Genomic DNA, 14,538 nt, shown 5'->3' on the forward strand with positions numbered 1-14,538 from the left:
CACAGTAGGGTTTGTCTCCAGGGGACACACCATTGCCTCTCGGATATCCCAGAGTGCTTTTCCCCAGCTCCCTCCTTTTTATTCTGCTCATTTTCCTGGAGTTTTGTATGCCAAACCTTGACTCCTTGCCTCATTAATTTGGTCATTCATTTGATGACTGGCCCTCCAGGAAAATCCAGTTAGCTCAGAATGTATCAACGATAAGCATGCACTGCAGAGGAGAGACTGAGGGTCTTGGCCCCCACCTCTCTAGAGCATTCACCATTGACTCTGCCTGCCTCGCTTACTGAATCCACTTTCAGAGCATGGGATCTGAAAATACCTAGTCTAGATCCTTATCCCAGTTTCTTCAAGTCAGGAGAGTGACCTTCCTCTCTGTGCCTCTATTTCCCCTCTGTAAAATGGGACCCGGATTCTAGTACAAGAGCTTAAGGAAGTGAACCCGAGTTGGCTGAATACATGATGACTGTCACAATTAGTCCTTGTGACTGTCTTAAGGTAGTGAACACTGGCATGCCTCCCATTTAAACACCAGGTGAGGCTCAGAGAAATACACCTTTGCAACAATTCCCACGCCTAAGATACCATCCTCAGATTGGAACCCTGACCTGTTTCCGCTCCAAAAACTAATCATGCCTGGGAGAGTTTTGCATTAACTGCTCAGAGAAAACACTGCACGATCCAAGCTTTAGGAGAGGGGCTTGGGTGTACACGGCAATTTTCAGACACTCCCTGCAGTGGCGATAGACCGACCTGTCCTTCAGCCTCGGACTTCTAGCGGGTCCTTGACTGCTAGTGGGGACGGAGGTGGCAGAGAGGCTGTGCCTTACAGTGACTCGGACCGTGCTGGGGAAGTCATGTCGGAGCAGCAGCGGCAGGGCGCCGAGCGCGACCTCTACCGGGACACGTGGGTGCGCTACCTGGGTGAGCGTGGGGGTGAGAGTGGCGGCGACCCCACCACTCTGGGAAACATTGGTCCTGGGATGCAGAGCTGGAGACTGAAGGAGAGGGTTTAGTTCTTATTCTCCTGCTTGGGCAGGAGACTGGGATCAGGAGAGGGCTAGGGACTTGTCCAAAGTCACACAACACTCTGTCGGTGGGGCTGCTGGGGGCACAAGCCGAGAGCATGGTTTGCCGTCTGCCACGACGGCGCACTAGCCACGGGGTCAGAGGATCTGGACTCCTGCAGCCTGCCATTCCCTGGCTCTTCCTGAGCCTCAGTTTACTCTTCTGCAAAAAGGGTTGAACACGAGGCACTCTTGTCGGTGCTGATTGTAAGGGTGGACTGAGGCCTGAAAGGCCTTGACACTTAAGTGTCAGTGGAGACCATGGTCAGTCATTCGCTGGCTGCCAGTCGCTTCATTGGTGCAGATCCCCAGAACCACAGCTCGGGACTCTGATCAATGAGCCTTGAACTTCATTGTTGGCGTCAGTCCTCAGCCCATAAACCAAAAGTCACTTGACTTAGGTCACCTGCCCCACTGTAGTTTAGCAGGCTAGGATTAGAAGCAGCTCTCTGTGTGGCGCCCCCTTGTGGAACAGCCCGCGGGCCCGAGAATTAAACGCCTTTTCCCTCCAGGCTATGCTAATGAGGTGGGGGAGGCTTTCCGCTCCCTGGTGCCTAGAGCGGTGGTGTGGCTGAGCTATGGCGTGTCCAGCTCCTACGTCCTGGCTGATGCTATAGACAAAGGCAAGAAGGCAGGAGAGGTGAGTGTGAGTTTACCCTTCCAACCCCATTCTGGTGTGGATCAGTGTGCAGCCTTGCATGTGGGACAGTCCTATCCGTATTACCATCGTGCAGTCCATAAGCTCATCCTGTTTGTAGGCTAGTTCATCCCCATCCCACCAACCCACAGGGGTTGGAAGTAACAGTCATACTTCTGGATGTAGGCAAGGCACCCTCAACCCTGAATGTAGTACAGCCCAGAGTCCGCCTCCGAGCTTCCTTCTGCCTTGCTACCCCCTCTGCCCTCCTTCCTGGTTGGCCCTCATGCTTCTGTCTACAGGTTTCCTGCTTCTGCTCCAGCTGGGTTAAATGTCTTTGTACCTACCAGGTGCCGAGCCCTGAAGCAGGCCGCAGCACCAGAGTGGCCCTGGCTGTGGTAGACACCTTTGTGTGGCAGTCTCTGGCCTCTGTAGCCATCCCAGGCTTCACTATTAACCGTCTGTGTGCTGCCTCTCTCTATGTCCTGGCTTCTATGACCCGCTGGCCCCTGACTGTCCGCAAATGGACCACCACCACCCTTGGGCTCCTGGCCATCCCGGTCATCGTCCATCCCATTGACAGGTGGGTGCCCTTCTGGCTGCAGGGACCAGTCATTCTGCAGGTAGAGTGGGCTTTGAGAGCTGTGGGCACAGAACCATGGCAGCAGAGGCAGGGCTGAAGTAGAGAGGGCATCTGTACCTTTGTCATATGATGTGGCAGATACTTTGGCAGAAAAGGAAGTAGATAGAGGGCTGGAGAGATGGCTCAATGGTTAAGATGGCTCAATGGCTGCTCTTCTAGAGGTCCTGAGTTCAATTCCCAGCAACCACATGGTGACATCTATAATGGGATTTGATGCCCTCTTCTGTCGTGCAGGCACACATGCAGACAGACACTGTATACCTAATAAATAAATAAATACATACATAAATAAATAAATCAATCTTTAAAAAAAGAAAGAAAAGGAAGTAGAGTGCCTGGGGGCACTGAACAAAGGAAAGATTGATGTGAAATAGCCAGAGGCAGTCAGGTGCCCAGAATGGTGGCCTTCAGGGATGTGATAGTGGCTGGCGTGAGTCAAACTCTGTTAAGTAAATGAAAAATCAAAGTCTTGGGAGGGGTGTGTTCAGGTATGGCTGGATCCAGGCATCCAAGTGATGCTGGCAAGGATCTCCCCATCCTAAAGCTTTTCTCCTTGTTGGTCTTATTTACTACCCTGCTATGTCCCCCAGTGACTCACAGTGTCTGTCTCTTCTAACATCTTAAGCCCCATGAAAACTTCTCCATCGTGATAGCAAAAATCCCAAGGAAGATTTTCAGTGGTTCGTTCAGGCAGGGTACCTGTGTCTGAGCCATTGTCCTTCTGATTAGTCAACCCTGGGTCATGTGCTTGCTCTTAGAACTAAAGGTAGGACTGGGCTGGAGAGATGGCTCAGTGGTTAAGAGCACTGGCTGCTCTTCCAGAGGTCCTGAGTTTCAGCAACCACATGGTGGCTCACAACCATCTGTAATGGGATCTGATGCCCTCTTTTGGCATGCAGGCATATATGCAAATAGAATACTTAAACATACATAAGAAATACAGAAATATATTTTTAAAAAATCTTAAGCTGGGGGCAGTGATGGTGCACACCTTTAATCCCAGTACTCGGGAGGCAGAGGCAGGCAGATCTCTGTGAGTTCGAGGCCAGCCTGGGCTACAGAGTGAGTTCCAGGACAGGCTACAAAGCTACACAGAGAAACTCTGTCTCAAAAAACAAAACAAAACAAAACAAAAAAAAAAAAAAAAAAAAAAAAAGCTAGAGGTAGGTAGCAATCAAAATAGACCAATATATAGTATGAGGAAGGGCCTGCAGGCAGAGTGGGACATAGCTGACCCTGAGTGTCACAGTGAGCACTTTATCCACTGTGCCTCAGTTTCCCCAATTGTAGAAAGAAAAGGAAATGGTTGTTATTCTTGGGGGTTAAGTTTGACTTTCCTAAGTATCCCAAGTGGGAGGAGAGTGATAAAATGGGTGCCAACTTGGTTGCTGTTGGTACCCCATATCTAGGCGTCTTTCCCGAAATCCAGTGTGTTTCCTTACTCTTGGCTGCCTGCTCACCATGCCTTCTCTCCTTGTAGGTCAGTAGACTTCCTCCTGGATTCCAGCCTGCGTAAACTGTACCCATCAGAGGGGAAGCCCAGCTCCTCCTGACCCTGTCCTGTGCCCTGCCCATGGTTGGCCCGCTCACACCAGAGAATGTGGATGCTTGGCTGTTTGGGGTCCATGGCATCCGAGTGGGTTCAAACTCATGGATGCTTAGAGACAAAGGCCTTGAGGAGTGGTGGCTTCACTGCGTCCCAGAGGTGGGACCCGACCCTGTCTGCATTAGTGGCAGTGGATGTACTGTGTGGGAGTGGACGCTGGCTGGGCATGTCTTTTGAAATATGTTTTTAAGTATTTTATGTGTATCAGTGTTTTACCTGCATGTATGTATGTTTGTGCACCACCCTTGGAGGTTTAAAGAGGTCACTGGACCCCCGAAACTGGAATTAGGGATGGTTGTGAGCCACCATGTGGGTGCTGAGAACTGAACCTGGTTTCTCTGCAAGGGCAGCCAGTGTTCCTGAGCACTGAAGTACCTCTCAGCCTCTGGGCCTATCTTCTGGTGGAAAAGTTAAACCCTCCCATGGAGGAGAAGGACTCTAAAGCCCAGAGAGGGCAAGGGATGCTCCTAAGGTCACGCGACAAGCCAAGGACCAGGCTGTCCAGGTGCTCTAAGTCACTGTGGTAATGTGGCTGGGTGACTTAGGGAAAAACACAGAGGTGCAGCATTTGGGACACTCAGGACAGAGTCTCTGGCCAGCCCATCCCTGCTGCAGGAGCTACTGGGGCCTGGTTGGGAGGCAGGACAATCCTACACCAAGTGCTAGCCCAATAAACCCTTAAAAAAAATGGTATCTTCTTTTCTTCATGGGGAAAAGTAGGGATGCAACCACATGAGCGACACTTCCGGAGCAGGTAAACTGAGGGAGAGGTGGGCTGCTTTCCTGGCTCTACAGGAAGAGGTCTAGGGAGAACAAGGCAGGAATGTCCTCAAGCCTAAACAAAAGGAGGGAAGGAGGGAGGGAGGGAAGGGAGGGAGGAAGGTTTAGGTGGGGAGAAATGGGAGGTTGTTTTGTGTATAAAGGTGGTGTGGTATCGTCCAGGTTTGGGGTGGCAGGGGTGGGGGTGGGGGGGGGGGTCAAGAGTGGTAGCAGGGAATCTGGACTGTATTCTAGACCTTGTAAGAAGTGGTTGGTAGCCGGGTGGCAGTGGTGGAGCATGCCTTTAATTCCAGCACTCGGGAGGCAGAGCCAGGCGGGTCTCTGTGAGTTCGAGGCCAGCCTGGTCTACAGAGTGAGATCCAGGACAGGCTCCAAAACTACACAGAGAAACCCTGTCTCAAAAACAAAAACAAGACCAATCAAACAAAAAAAGGTGGTTGATAAATCTTGGAGAAGATATGGAGGAGGAGGAACCCCCTTATTTGTTGTTGGTGAAATAGACACTAGTGTAGCCATTATGGAAGTCAGTATGGAGGCTCTGCAAAAAGATGAAAAATAGCTGGACGGTGGTGACACACACCTTTAATCCCAGTACTAGAGAGGCAGAGCCAGGCAGATCTCTGTGAGTTGGAGGCCAGCCTGGGCTACCAAGTGAGTTCCAGGACAGCAGGACAGGCTCCAAAGCTACACAGAGAAACCCTGTCTCGAAAAACCAAAAAAAAAAAAAAAAAAAAAAAAAAGAAAAAAAAAAAAAAAAAAAAAAGATAGAATGATTATATGACCCAGCCATACCACTCCTGGGCTTATGCCCAAAGAACTCTGTACTCAGACAGAGACACTTGCACATCCATGTTCATTGCCGCTCCATTCACGATAGCTAGGAAATGGAACCAGCCCACCAACAGATGAATGGGTAATAAAGATGTAGTACACAATGGACTTTTATTTTAGCCATAAAAATGAAATGAAAATGTAAGGAAAGTGGATAGAAGAGCGTGTCTGAATCTTATAACTGTTTATGCTGTGAGACCTCTGCTAGGTCTCTTGCCTTCTCTGATCCTTAGAATTTAGATCTGGAAAGGAGAGTCATGCTATCCTCCCTCCTCCTGGGTTAGTGGGAAGGCCAGAGCAATATGCTGCTGGTCAGTGTTTAACCACTGCCTTCTTTAGGATACAAGGACTCTGTCATTCATTTCCATGGTGAAAATGCATCATGTCCTCTTTAAAGCCACCTGAGTGAAGCCCTTGAACCCAGCTGGGAGCATCACACTACATAGATGACTGCCAGAGCAATCCCTCTGAAGGATGCCTCAAACTACAGACGCCATCAGCCCCTCTCTACTGTGTCTTATCCTGCAATGCACATCTGCGATCAAGTTTAACTTATAAATTAGGAACAAGAAAGATTACCTGTAACAACTATGCCCTGAAAGCCACCCTCTGGTGGTGGTGGTGGTGGGGGTGGGTGGCTCTAGGCAACATCTACTCACCTCATAAGATCCTGGTGAAGCTTGTTTCCACTGAGGTTTCTCCCTGGAGAGCCAATGAGCTCCTTAGGGTCGACTTACAGAGCATGTGTGAGGAGTTGCAAACCGGAGCATGGGTGACCGACCCTAAAGCTGCCACTCAGGAAGGCTCGCGCCCAGCATGGATGATGGCTTCCCCATGCCTGGATAGATGAAGCCCCTCCCTAGTCCTGCCCAACCTAGCTATTTCTAGCCCTCACCTGAGGACTGTACACTTAGAACAGACTTGCTGAGAGGATTGGCTGGGCGCTGCCCTATGGAAAAAGCTGTCAACTGTGATATCTAAGCAGCCACAGCTGAACTCAGGAGGATGGTGGCAGTTTGGCTCTCAGGAGAGTCCTGTGTAACAAACTGCAAGAACAATAATAAGCTAGAACAATTGTAAGCACATGCTGTAGTAAGAGCTATTCAAAACTTACAAACTGATTGTTTCTGGAATTTTCCACTTAGTTCTCAGATTGCAGCTGACTGCAGGGAACTGGTGCATAGAAAGGAAAACATGAGGCTGATGACCGTAGATATAAATAATCTCGACGGGCTGAGGGGCTGGCTCAGTGGGTAAAAGCATTTGGAACCTTGGGGGCGCTACTGAGATTCACCAGTGCCCAAATCTGAGATAATTGCTTCCGGAAGTTTGGCCTTACTGTACCATGAGAGGCAAGAGTGTGTAATGAAGTGTAATAAAGTCAAGGGTAATGGCTTCACATTCTGATGTAATAGAGGAAAACAAAAGGACAGGTTGAAAAGGAAAGGGTCATAAGAAAGAAATGAAGCCTCTAGCCAGGCATGGTGGTGTGGTGCACGCCTTTATCCGAGCACTTGGGAGACAGATAGGTGGATCTCTGAGTTCAAGGACAACCTGATCTACACAGAATCCTGGCTAGCCAGGGCCACCTAGAGATCCTGTCTCAAACAAAACAAAAACAGCAAACCAACCTCTAGAATTCTGCTAACCTCAGGTCCTCCGGATTGGTTCAGCTGGTGGCAATCTCAGGGTCACCTGGAATGGCATCCGAGTGTGATAGAGAAGGATGCCCACAGGATGGCATTGCGGGGCTTGAGGACTGTCTAACACTTCAGATGAGCGTTGGATCCGCTCGTGGCTGGTCTGCCCGGGCCCCTGTGTGAAGGCTGAGCTTTCACAGTTGCCCGAGCTCCTGCCCTGTCCCGTTCTAAGACCCCATTGCTGTCATTGCTAACAGCTAATGAAAATGTATATAGGAATCATAGCGTTCACCTCCCCCACTTGCAGCCTAGGACCTCTGACCTTCAGTGACTTCTAGAAACCTCTGGATCCAGCTGTCAACAAGCCAGGTCTGTCCTTCCCTGGCCTCTGGGCTGGAGAACATGGGCTTTCTGGTGCTCCAAAAGTCTGGGAAGGCCCCAGGGAGCCCGCTCCTGCATCAAGGAATGGCTACTCTTTGGTGTTCTGCGGGATCAGTAATCACACGATGGAAAGTGTGTGGATGTGCAGGCTGCATGATCCTGTTCACACCTGGACTAGTTGCTTCTGCGTTGGTGTGACCACAGCGCCAGACAGAAACACAAGAAAGGCTCGTGGTTCCAGAGGGTTTTAGCCTATCATAGCAGGGGAGGCTGTGGGAACACGAGAGACTCCTCGCACTACAGTGGGTCAAAAAGCAGAGAGAATGTGGGACAAGACGCAGGGCTCAGGCATGACTATCAAAGATGGTGCCAGCCGGGCAGTGGTGGCACACGCCTTTAATCCCAGCACTCGTGAGGCAATGGCAGGTGGATCTCTGTGAGTTCGAGGCCAGCCTGGTCTACAAAGCGAGTTCCAGGAAAGGTGCAAAGCTACACAGAGAAACCCTGTCTCAAAAAACCAAAAAATAAAATAAAATAAAATAAAATAAAATAAAAAAATAAAGACGGTGCCAGGCAGGCCCCACCTCCTAAGGTACCAATATAGGACTGGGGACCAAGTATTCGAATGTGAACCTGTGGGGGACACTTCAGATTCACACCATCACAATGCCACTTCTATAAGGGACTTGAGTGCCCTCTGATTTTAATATCAATGGGATGGTGTTGTCCTAAAGCCCATCCTCTGTTGATACCAAGACATGGCATTACTGGGTTTTAACCTATGTGACCTAAAGTCTCAATTTCTTCATTTATGAGGTGGGTCTGCTTGTGGCTGCTGCAGAGGACTTTAGGAAAGGATTATTAGGAGGGTTAAACAATAGACACCCCAGGCAGGCAGTATTTAAGACAAGAATTTCCTAACAGCATAGTGGGCAGCAGTTGGTTACTCTCCTTGAGTGTAAGGAGGTGCAAAGAATTACATGTCTTCCAAACTCTTGGGTTTAAAAACTTGAGCCAGGCCAGGAGGCGGCGATGGTGCATACCTTTGGTCCCAGCACTTGAGAGGCAGAGCCAGGTGGATCTCTGTGAGTTCTTGGCCAGCCTGGTCTACAGAGCGAGATCTAGGACAGGCACCAAAACTACAGAGAAACCCTGTCTTGAAAAACAAAAAACCAAAAAACCAAAAAACCAAAATAAAAACAAATAAACAAACAACAACAACAAAACCCCCAAACTTGAGCCAGGCATGGTGGCTCAAGCCTTTAATCCCAGCACATGGGAGGCAGAGGCAGATGGATCTCTGAGTTTGAGCCTAGCCTGGTCTACAGAGCAAAAAGAAGAGGGAGACAGAGAAAATAAATTTAAAATGTATAGTTAGCTTGACTTGGCCTCCAAGCCTTACCAGTGGTCATGGGACCCCTAAAGGTCCCTGATAATCCAGACTTAGGTACAAGTTTCCCATTATGAGGTTGCCTCTCTGGCAGAATTAGGCTGTGAGGGCCCAGGCCAGGGTCCCATGGCATCTGACTTGTGACTTCAGGCAGAGTCAAGGAGAGGAGGTATAGTCTGCCTCAGATCCTTGCTCCCACCTCAGCACTTTTGAGGTGTTTTCTGCCAAAATGGGCTCTGGAGTCACCTAACAATCCAGATGATGACATATGGCAAACAAGCTGTTCCCTTATCCCAGGAGCTACTTGGTAAGAGCTTGGTGGTTATTCTTTCTCGGCAAGACTATAAATGGACATTTCCTGTTCCACCTGCCTGTTCACAATACCTGGTAGCCATTTTCCAAATCATCACACAGAGGCTGAATATTACTTATAAATGCTTGGTTGATAGCTCAGACTGTTACTAACTAGCTCTTACATTTTAAGTTAATCCGTATTCCTTATTTATGCTCTGCCACGTGGCAGTACCTTTATAAGCATGGCACATTCACCTCCTGCTCCTGCTGCATCTGGCTGGTGACTCCTCACTCTGCCCTTCTCTTTCCTATCATCCTTAGTTTGGTTGCCCTGCCTGGCTACTGGCCAATCAGCATTTTTTTTTTTTTTTTTGAGCTGAGGATCGAACCCAGGGCCTTGTGCTTGTTAGGCAAGCGCTCTACCCCTGAGCTAAATCCCCAACCCCCCCAATCGGCATTTTATTAAACCAATTTGAGTGACAAATCTTTACAGTGTTCATGAGGATTATTTCACAGCACAAGACTTTTTTTTTTTTTTTTTTTTTTTTTTTTCAAGACAGGGTATCTCTGTGTAGTTTTGCACCTTTCCTGGAACTCACTTGGTAGCCCAGGCTGGCCTTGAACTCACAGAGATCCGCCTGGCTCTGCCTCCCGAGTGCTGGGATTAAAGGCATGTGCTTCCACTGCCTGGCCCAGGATTCTTGTTTGATTCAGGGTAATCCACTGGGCTCCTTGAGGCTCACATGGAATATGCCCAGCAGGGTCCCCTCCCAAAGAAATTGGTACATCAGGAAGAGGGTAAGGTCTACCCAAAAGGAGGCTAGCGGGGCTTAGGGTGGACACCTGCATCTTCGGGAGAAAGTGACGGCAGGTGGCCATGGTGGGTTGGTATGGCCAGTCAGCCCCAGGCCTTATGGCTTTTGTCCTAGAACATCCTGGCCTGGGTCCCCAGGCAAGCCCTGGTTAGTTTGAGGGAAAGTTCAAAATCTCCACCAGGGGGCAGCATGCCCCAACGTGCCCTTGGATGATCAAAGTGGTCATCTCTTGGTGAACTGCTCCTAGTGGCCCCAGAGACCCAGTACTTCATGTGGTGAGGCTCTTGATTGGATTTTGCCATGTAGTCCAGGATGGCCTGAGACTTATTTTGTAGCCCAGACTGGCTTCAGACCGGCTATCCTCATGTCTCAGCCACATTGTGGTTTTTTGTTTGTTTGTTTGTTTGTTTGTTTTTTGTTTTTTTCCAGCCAGGCGGATCTCTGTGAGTTCAAGATCTCTGTAGCTTTGGAGCCTGCTGGCCTCGAACTCACAGAGATCTGTCTGCCTCTGCCTCCTGAGTGCTGGGATTAGAGGCGTGCACCACTACCGCCTGGCGTCTCCCTCGTTCTTAAAGGCTTGCCAGATAAAATACAGGATGCTGTAGGGACAGGGATGTTTGAAAAAGCAATATGAGAAAAAGGAAAAGCTATATAAAAACTACTACTTTACAAACTCCCTAAAAATACATGTATTCAGAAAGTTTCATTAACATTTCCTTACACAGAATGTTCCTCCCAGAAGCTGTAGATAATTAAAAAGCCAGTGCCAAGTGTGGGACACCTTTTGTCATGGTGTTGGTGTGGGGTCCACAGACGCCCTCCCCTCCAGACCTTACTAGGATAGGTAAGACTCAGCTGCTGAAGACACCACACACTTTGATCACAGAACATGAAGAGATCAAGCTGGTATTGGCCTGGAAACATCCTCCCTGATGGCTAGATTTCACAGTGCCAGGAGGTGCTGTGAAGGCTGACAGCATAGAAAAGTCATCAAGAATCTTATTTCCCAGATGTGAATGGTGTAAGCTACAATAGTGAGCAGCCTGGAAAGATATGCCCACTGGTGCAATGATGGCATGGATCTTATTGGGGTAATGAACAGCGTTCTAATTGGAATTATGGTGTATTCAGCAGGAGTCAACTGTACCTGGTATTGTAAACCTGACCAAGGATCCGTAGCTGGGGAGGTCATAGAACTATTATTTTGCTAAATATAGTATATATTTATATATAGTATAGTATCACAATACCTTTTTTTGTTTTTTGTTTTTGTTTATTTGTTTTTGTTTTTTGTTTTGGTGGAGCTGAGGATCGAATCCAGGGCCTTGTGCTTGCTAGGCAAGCACTCTACCACTGAGCTAAATCCCCAACCCCACAATACCTTTTAAATACTTAACCTTTTAGCCATATGCAACTCTCACCCTCCTCAGAGTAACTTTACACAGCACATGGTGGTGAATACAGAGACTCACAACTGATAAAGTGCAGAGTAAGTGACTGTGGACATTTGTGTCACTCCCTCCGCTGCAAGGCACAGAAGAGGGCACAGGACGTCTGTCAGAGCCAGAGGCTGGGGAAGGTTGCTGGGAAATGATGTCAGGGCACTCATAAACTCACAATAGCTGTAGTTGCCAGCACACCTTCAGACAATACTCCGAATGTAAAGGGAAGGGGCTCATGAGGCCCGCCACTGAGCTGAAGAGCTATTGGTAGCTGATGGCCTCTGGAAGAAAGAGGTTATCTTCTTCAACAGTGTGACCCATGGCAGTTGCCCATGCTACAGTGGGTGAAACCCTATGTCTGTGAGCGCTGGGCATATGGATGGCACTAATTAGACTCAGTGGGTTAGAGAAACAAAAGAAGACACAGAGTTCAGAGAATGTGTATGCTGGGGATTCTGGAAGGATCTGGAATGGGAGAAGGAGGAGTAAACATGATCTAAACACACTGTATTTCTTCGTGAAATTACCAAGAAACGAGTAAAGAGTTTTGGAAAGTTGTGGGATGTTCACCTAGACGTTAATGTTAGGTAATGAATGCATTCTAATTACCATCCATCGCCACCCTTTTACTCTTTCAAAGTCTGACAGCTTTCTCTTCCTCCCCTCTTTTGTGATTCCAGTTACTTTGCCCTCCCCTGCCTACTCAGGAAGGAGGAGTCTTATCCTGTTTGGAAAGTCACTCAGGAACCTGGAGGTCAAAGCACCTTGGCTCTGGTCCAATTCTACCATCCACAGGCTGAAGAAAATGGGGCCAGTGCTGTTGGAAGCTCGGTTCCTGTCCTGGCTAGTCTTATATCAACATGACACAATCTAGAGTCATCTGAGAGAAGGGAGCCGTGACTGAGAAAATGCCATCACAAGATCTGGCTGTAAGGCATTTTCTCAATTAGTGATCAATAGGGGAGGGTCCAGCCCATGGTGGGAGGTGCCAATCCTGGTATGGTGGTTCTGGGTTCTGTAAGAAAGCAGGCTGAGCAAGCCATGAGGAGCAAGCCAGTAAGCAGCACTCCTCCATGGCCTCTGCATCAGCTCCTGCCGCCAGGTTCCTGCCCTCACTGCTTTTGATGATGATGAACTGTTATGTGGAACTGTGAGTGAAATAAACCCTTTTCCCCCCCAAGTTGCTTTTGGTCAGGGTGTTTCATCACAGCAATAGAAACCCTAAGACAATTCCTATCTAGAAGATGGGTATAAGAGCCTGTGCCCTTAAGTGTGTGCACAACTCTGCTCCCCTCCACAGAATAACAATAGTTTGGTGAGAGTCAGGCTTCACACTCAGCATTCAGCTAGTTCCCACAGTGCATCTCCTGGTACCAGCAGAGCCCCTGGGTTCTGGCCCATTCTCATCCTCTGGACTGATCATTTCTTGGCAAGATTTGTGTCAGGAGCCAGGGATTCAAGCCAGTGTCTATGTATCTTGCACGGGGCAGGAAGTCTATAAAAAGGGACTGGAGGGCTGGGATACCCAGTACATTCTGCTGAAAGATGCAGGACAATCAAACCATTCCTTATCTCCTTGTCAGAGGAGAGCCTTTTCAGGGGGCATCATGGTACACTTTAGAGCAATGCCTTCTGACTAAATAAAGAACTAAAAAGCTCAGGTCCTAGATTTGCTATTTAAAACTATGTGACATTGAGTGGCTAGTTCAGCCTCTCTGAGCCCAGTTTCTTCATTCATAAAGCGGCTTTAATCAAGCGTATTGGGGTGGTGTGAAGATGTGGTGTGAGCTAAACTTGTAAAGTACTTTAAACAGTGATGATCCTCACCAAACAATAGCTGTTGTTACTGTTTTGCCCAGCAGCAGAGAGAGTAGGATGTGACTTCTTTTGCTTCGGGGAAAATGATTTTAATTGCTTAAAATGTGAGCTGTGAGCTCAAAAGGAAGGAGGTATTTATGGGAATAATGGGCCAGGCAAAGTCAGGAGCAGGTGCCTCCTGCCAGAGGTGTGGAGCTTTTGTGTCCGAAACTCCCAAAGGAACATACCGCTGTCAGGTTGGATGGCCTGGGTCTTCACCAAGTGTGGCTCTGTCCGGGGTGCTGAAATCTGCTCTCTGGTCTCTGCCTTACGGCTCCTGTGAGCCACGTGCTCCCTGCCTGTTTAACTTACAGGAATACACTAAACATCTACTATATAGTGAGTGGAAGTAAAAGGGATTCATCTAATCTTCAGCTCAAGTTGCTCGCAGCTCACAGGGAGGGAGCCAAGCACAAATGTCTTAGGATAGATGAGGTCAAGTAGAGTCATTTTCCTATTCTCGGGCCTCAGTGACATCCGTATCTCATCCTCCTTCTTGCTTCTTTCTCTTCCACAATCTTTATACCCTCCAACCGTCCATACTTTTAAAATTCGATTACAGTAGATACATCTTCTCCATGTTATCTTTCTCTACTCGCTGGTGTCACGTAGTCAGCCGGACTAATGATCAATTTTAGGAATGAAAGGGAGGGTAGAGAGAAAACCGAGGTTGGGGGTCTCTGAGAAATGGAGGATCCACCTAGACAGGGGTGAGCTCCTCATCATATTTCTGCATGCCCTCGTCTGGGAGAAGCACTTCCACTGTGAAGCTGACCTTCTTGGCATGGACGAAGCTATAGGTATTGTCAAAGCGCAGGACATCTAGGAGACAAATGGGAGATTAGTTCCCAGTGGTTATGCTTGCCAACCTGGGGCAACTTCCCACTGCACCTGTTACCTGCCCGTGGGACCTGTCACCCTGAGCAGAGCCCGTAAACTGACATTACCTCCTCCTGGCATTCACCCAAGCCGGTCTTTAGTTGCATCAACAGATAGTGAGGACAATGGGTGTTAATTACATCCCATTGTTTTCACATCTGCATGCTCACATCATGAGGCAGACCTTGATTGCAACAGAAGCCTAGGGGCTGGGCCAAGCCTGAGGTAATGGTCTTCACCCTCAGACGACGGGTGATCCAAAAACAGTCCTTCCCA

General features: G+C 48.6%; 2 protein-coding genes across 4 annotated transcripts in view; one reads left to right on the forward strand and one right to left on the reverse strand.

Annotated features, from left to right (window-relative positions):
- Positions 1 to 701: 701 nt before the first annotated feature.
- On the forward strand, positions 702 to 4,635 carry Mtfp1 (mitochondrial fission process 1). Its single transcript, XM_036200996.1, has 4 exons — positions 702 to 924; positions 1,580 to 1,707; positions 2,055 to 2,287; positions 3,828 to 4,635. The coding sequence occupies exons 1-4, from the start codon at positions 858 to 860 to the stop codon at positions 3,898 to 3,900; spliced, it is 501 nt and encodes a 166-aa protein (XP_036056889.1). The 5' UTR covers positions 702 to 857; the 3' UTR covers positions 3,901 to 4,635.
- Positions 4,636 to 14,083: 9,448 nt separating this feature from the next.
- Positions 14,084 to 14,538, reverse strand: part of LOC118592386 (SEC14-like protein 3) — a 10,711-nt gene continuing 10,256 nt past the window's right edge. For all 3 annotated transcript variants that reach the window (XM_036201278.1, XM_036201279.1, XM_036201280.1), the window contains exon 12: positions 14,084 to 14,205. In XM_036201278.1, coding sequence (XP_036057171.1) covers positions 14,084 to 14,205 — 122 coding nt within the window. The remainder of the gene's footprint in view (positions 14,206 to 14,538) is intronic.

The sequence above is a fragment of the Onychomys torridus genome, chromosome 10 (assembly GCF_903995425.1).
Source record: "Onychomys torridus chromosome 10, mOncTor1.1, whole genome shotgun sequence".
NCBI lineage: Eukaryota > Metazoa > Chordata > Mammalia > Rodentia > Cricetidae > Onychomys > Onychomys torridus.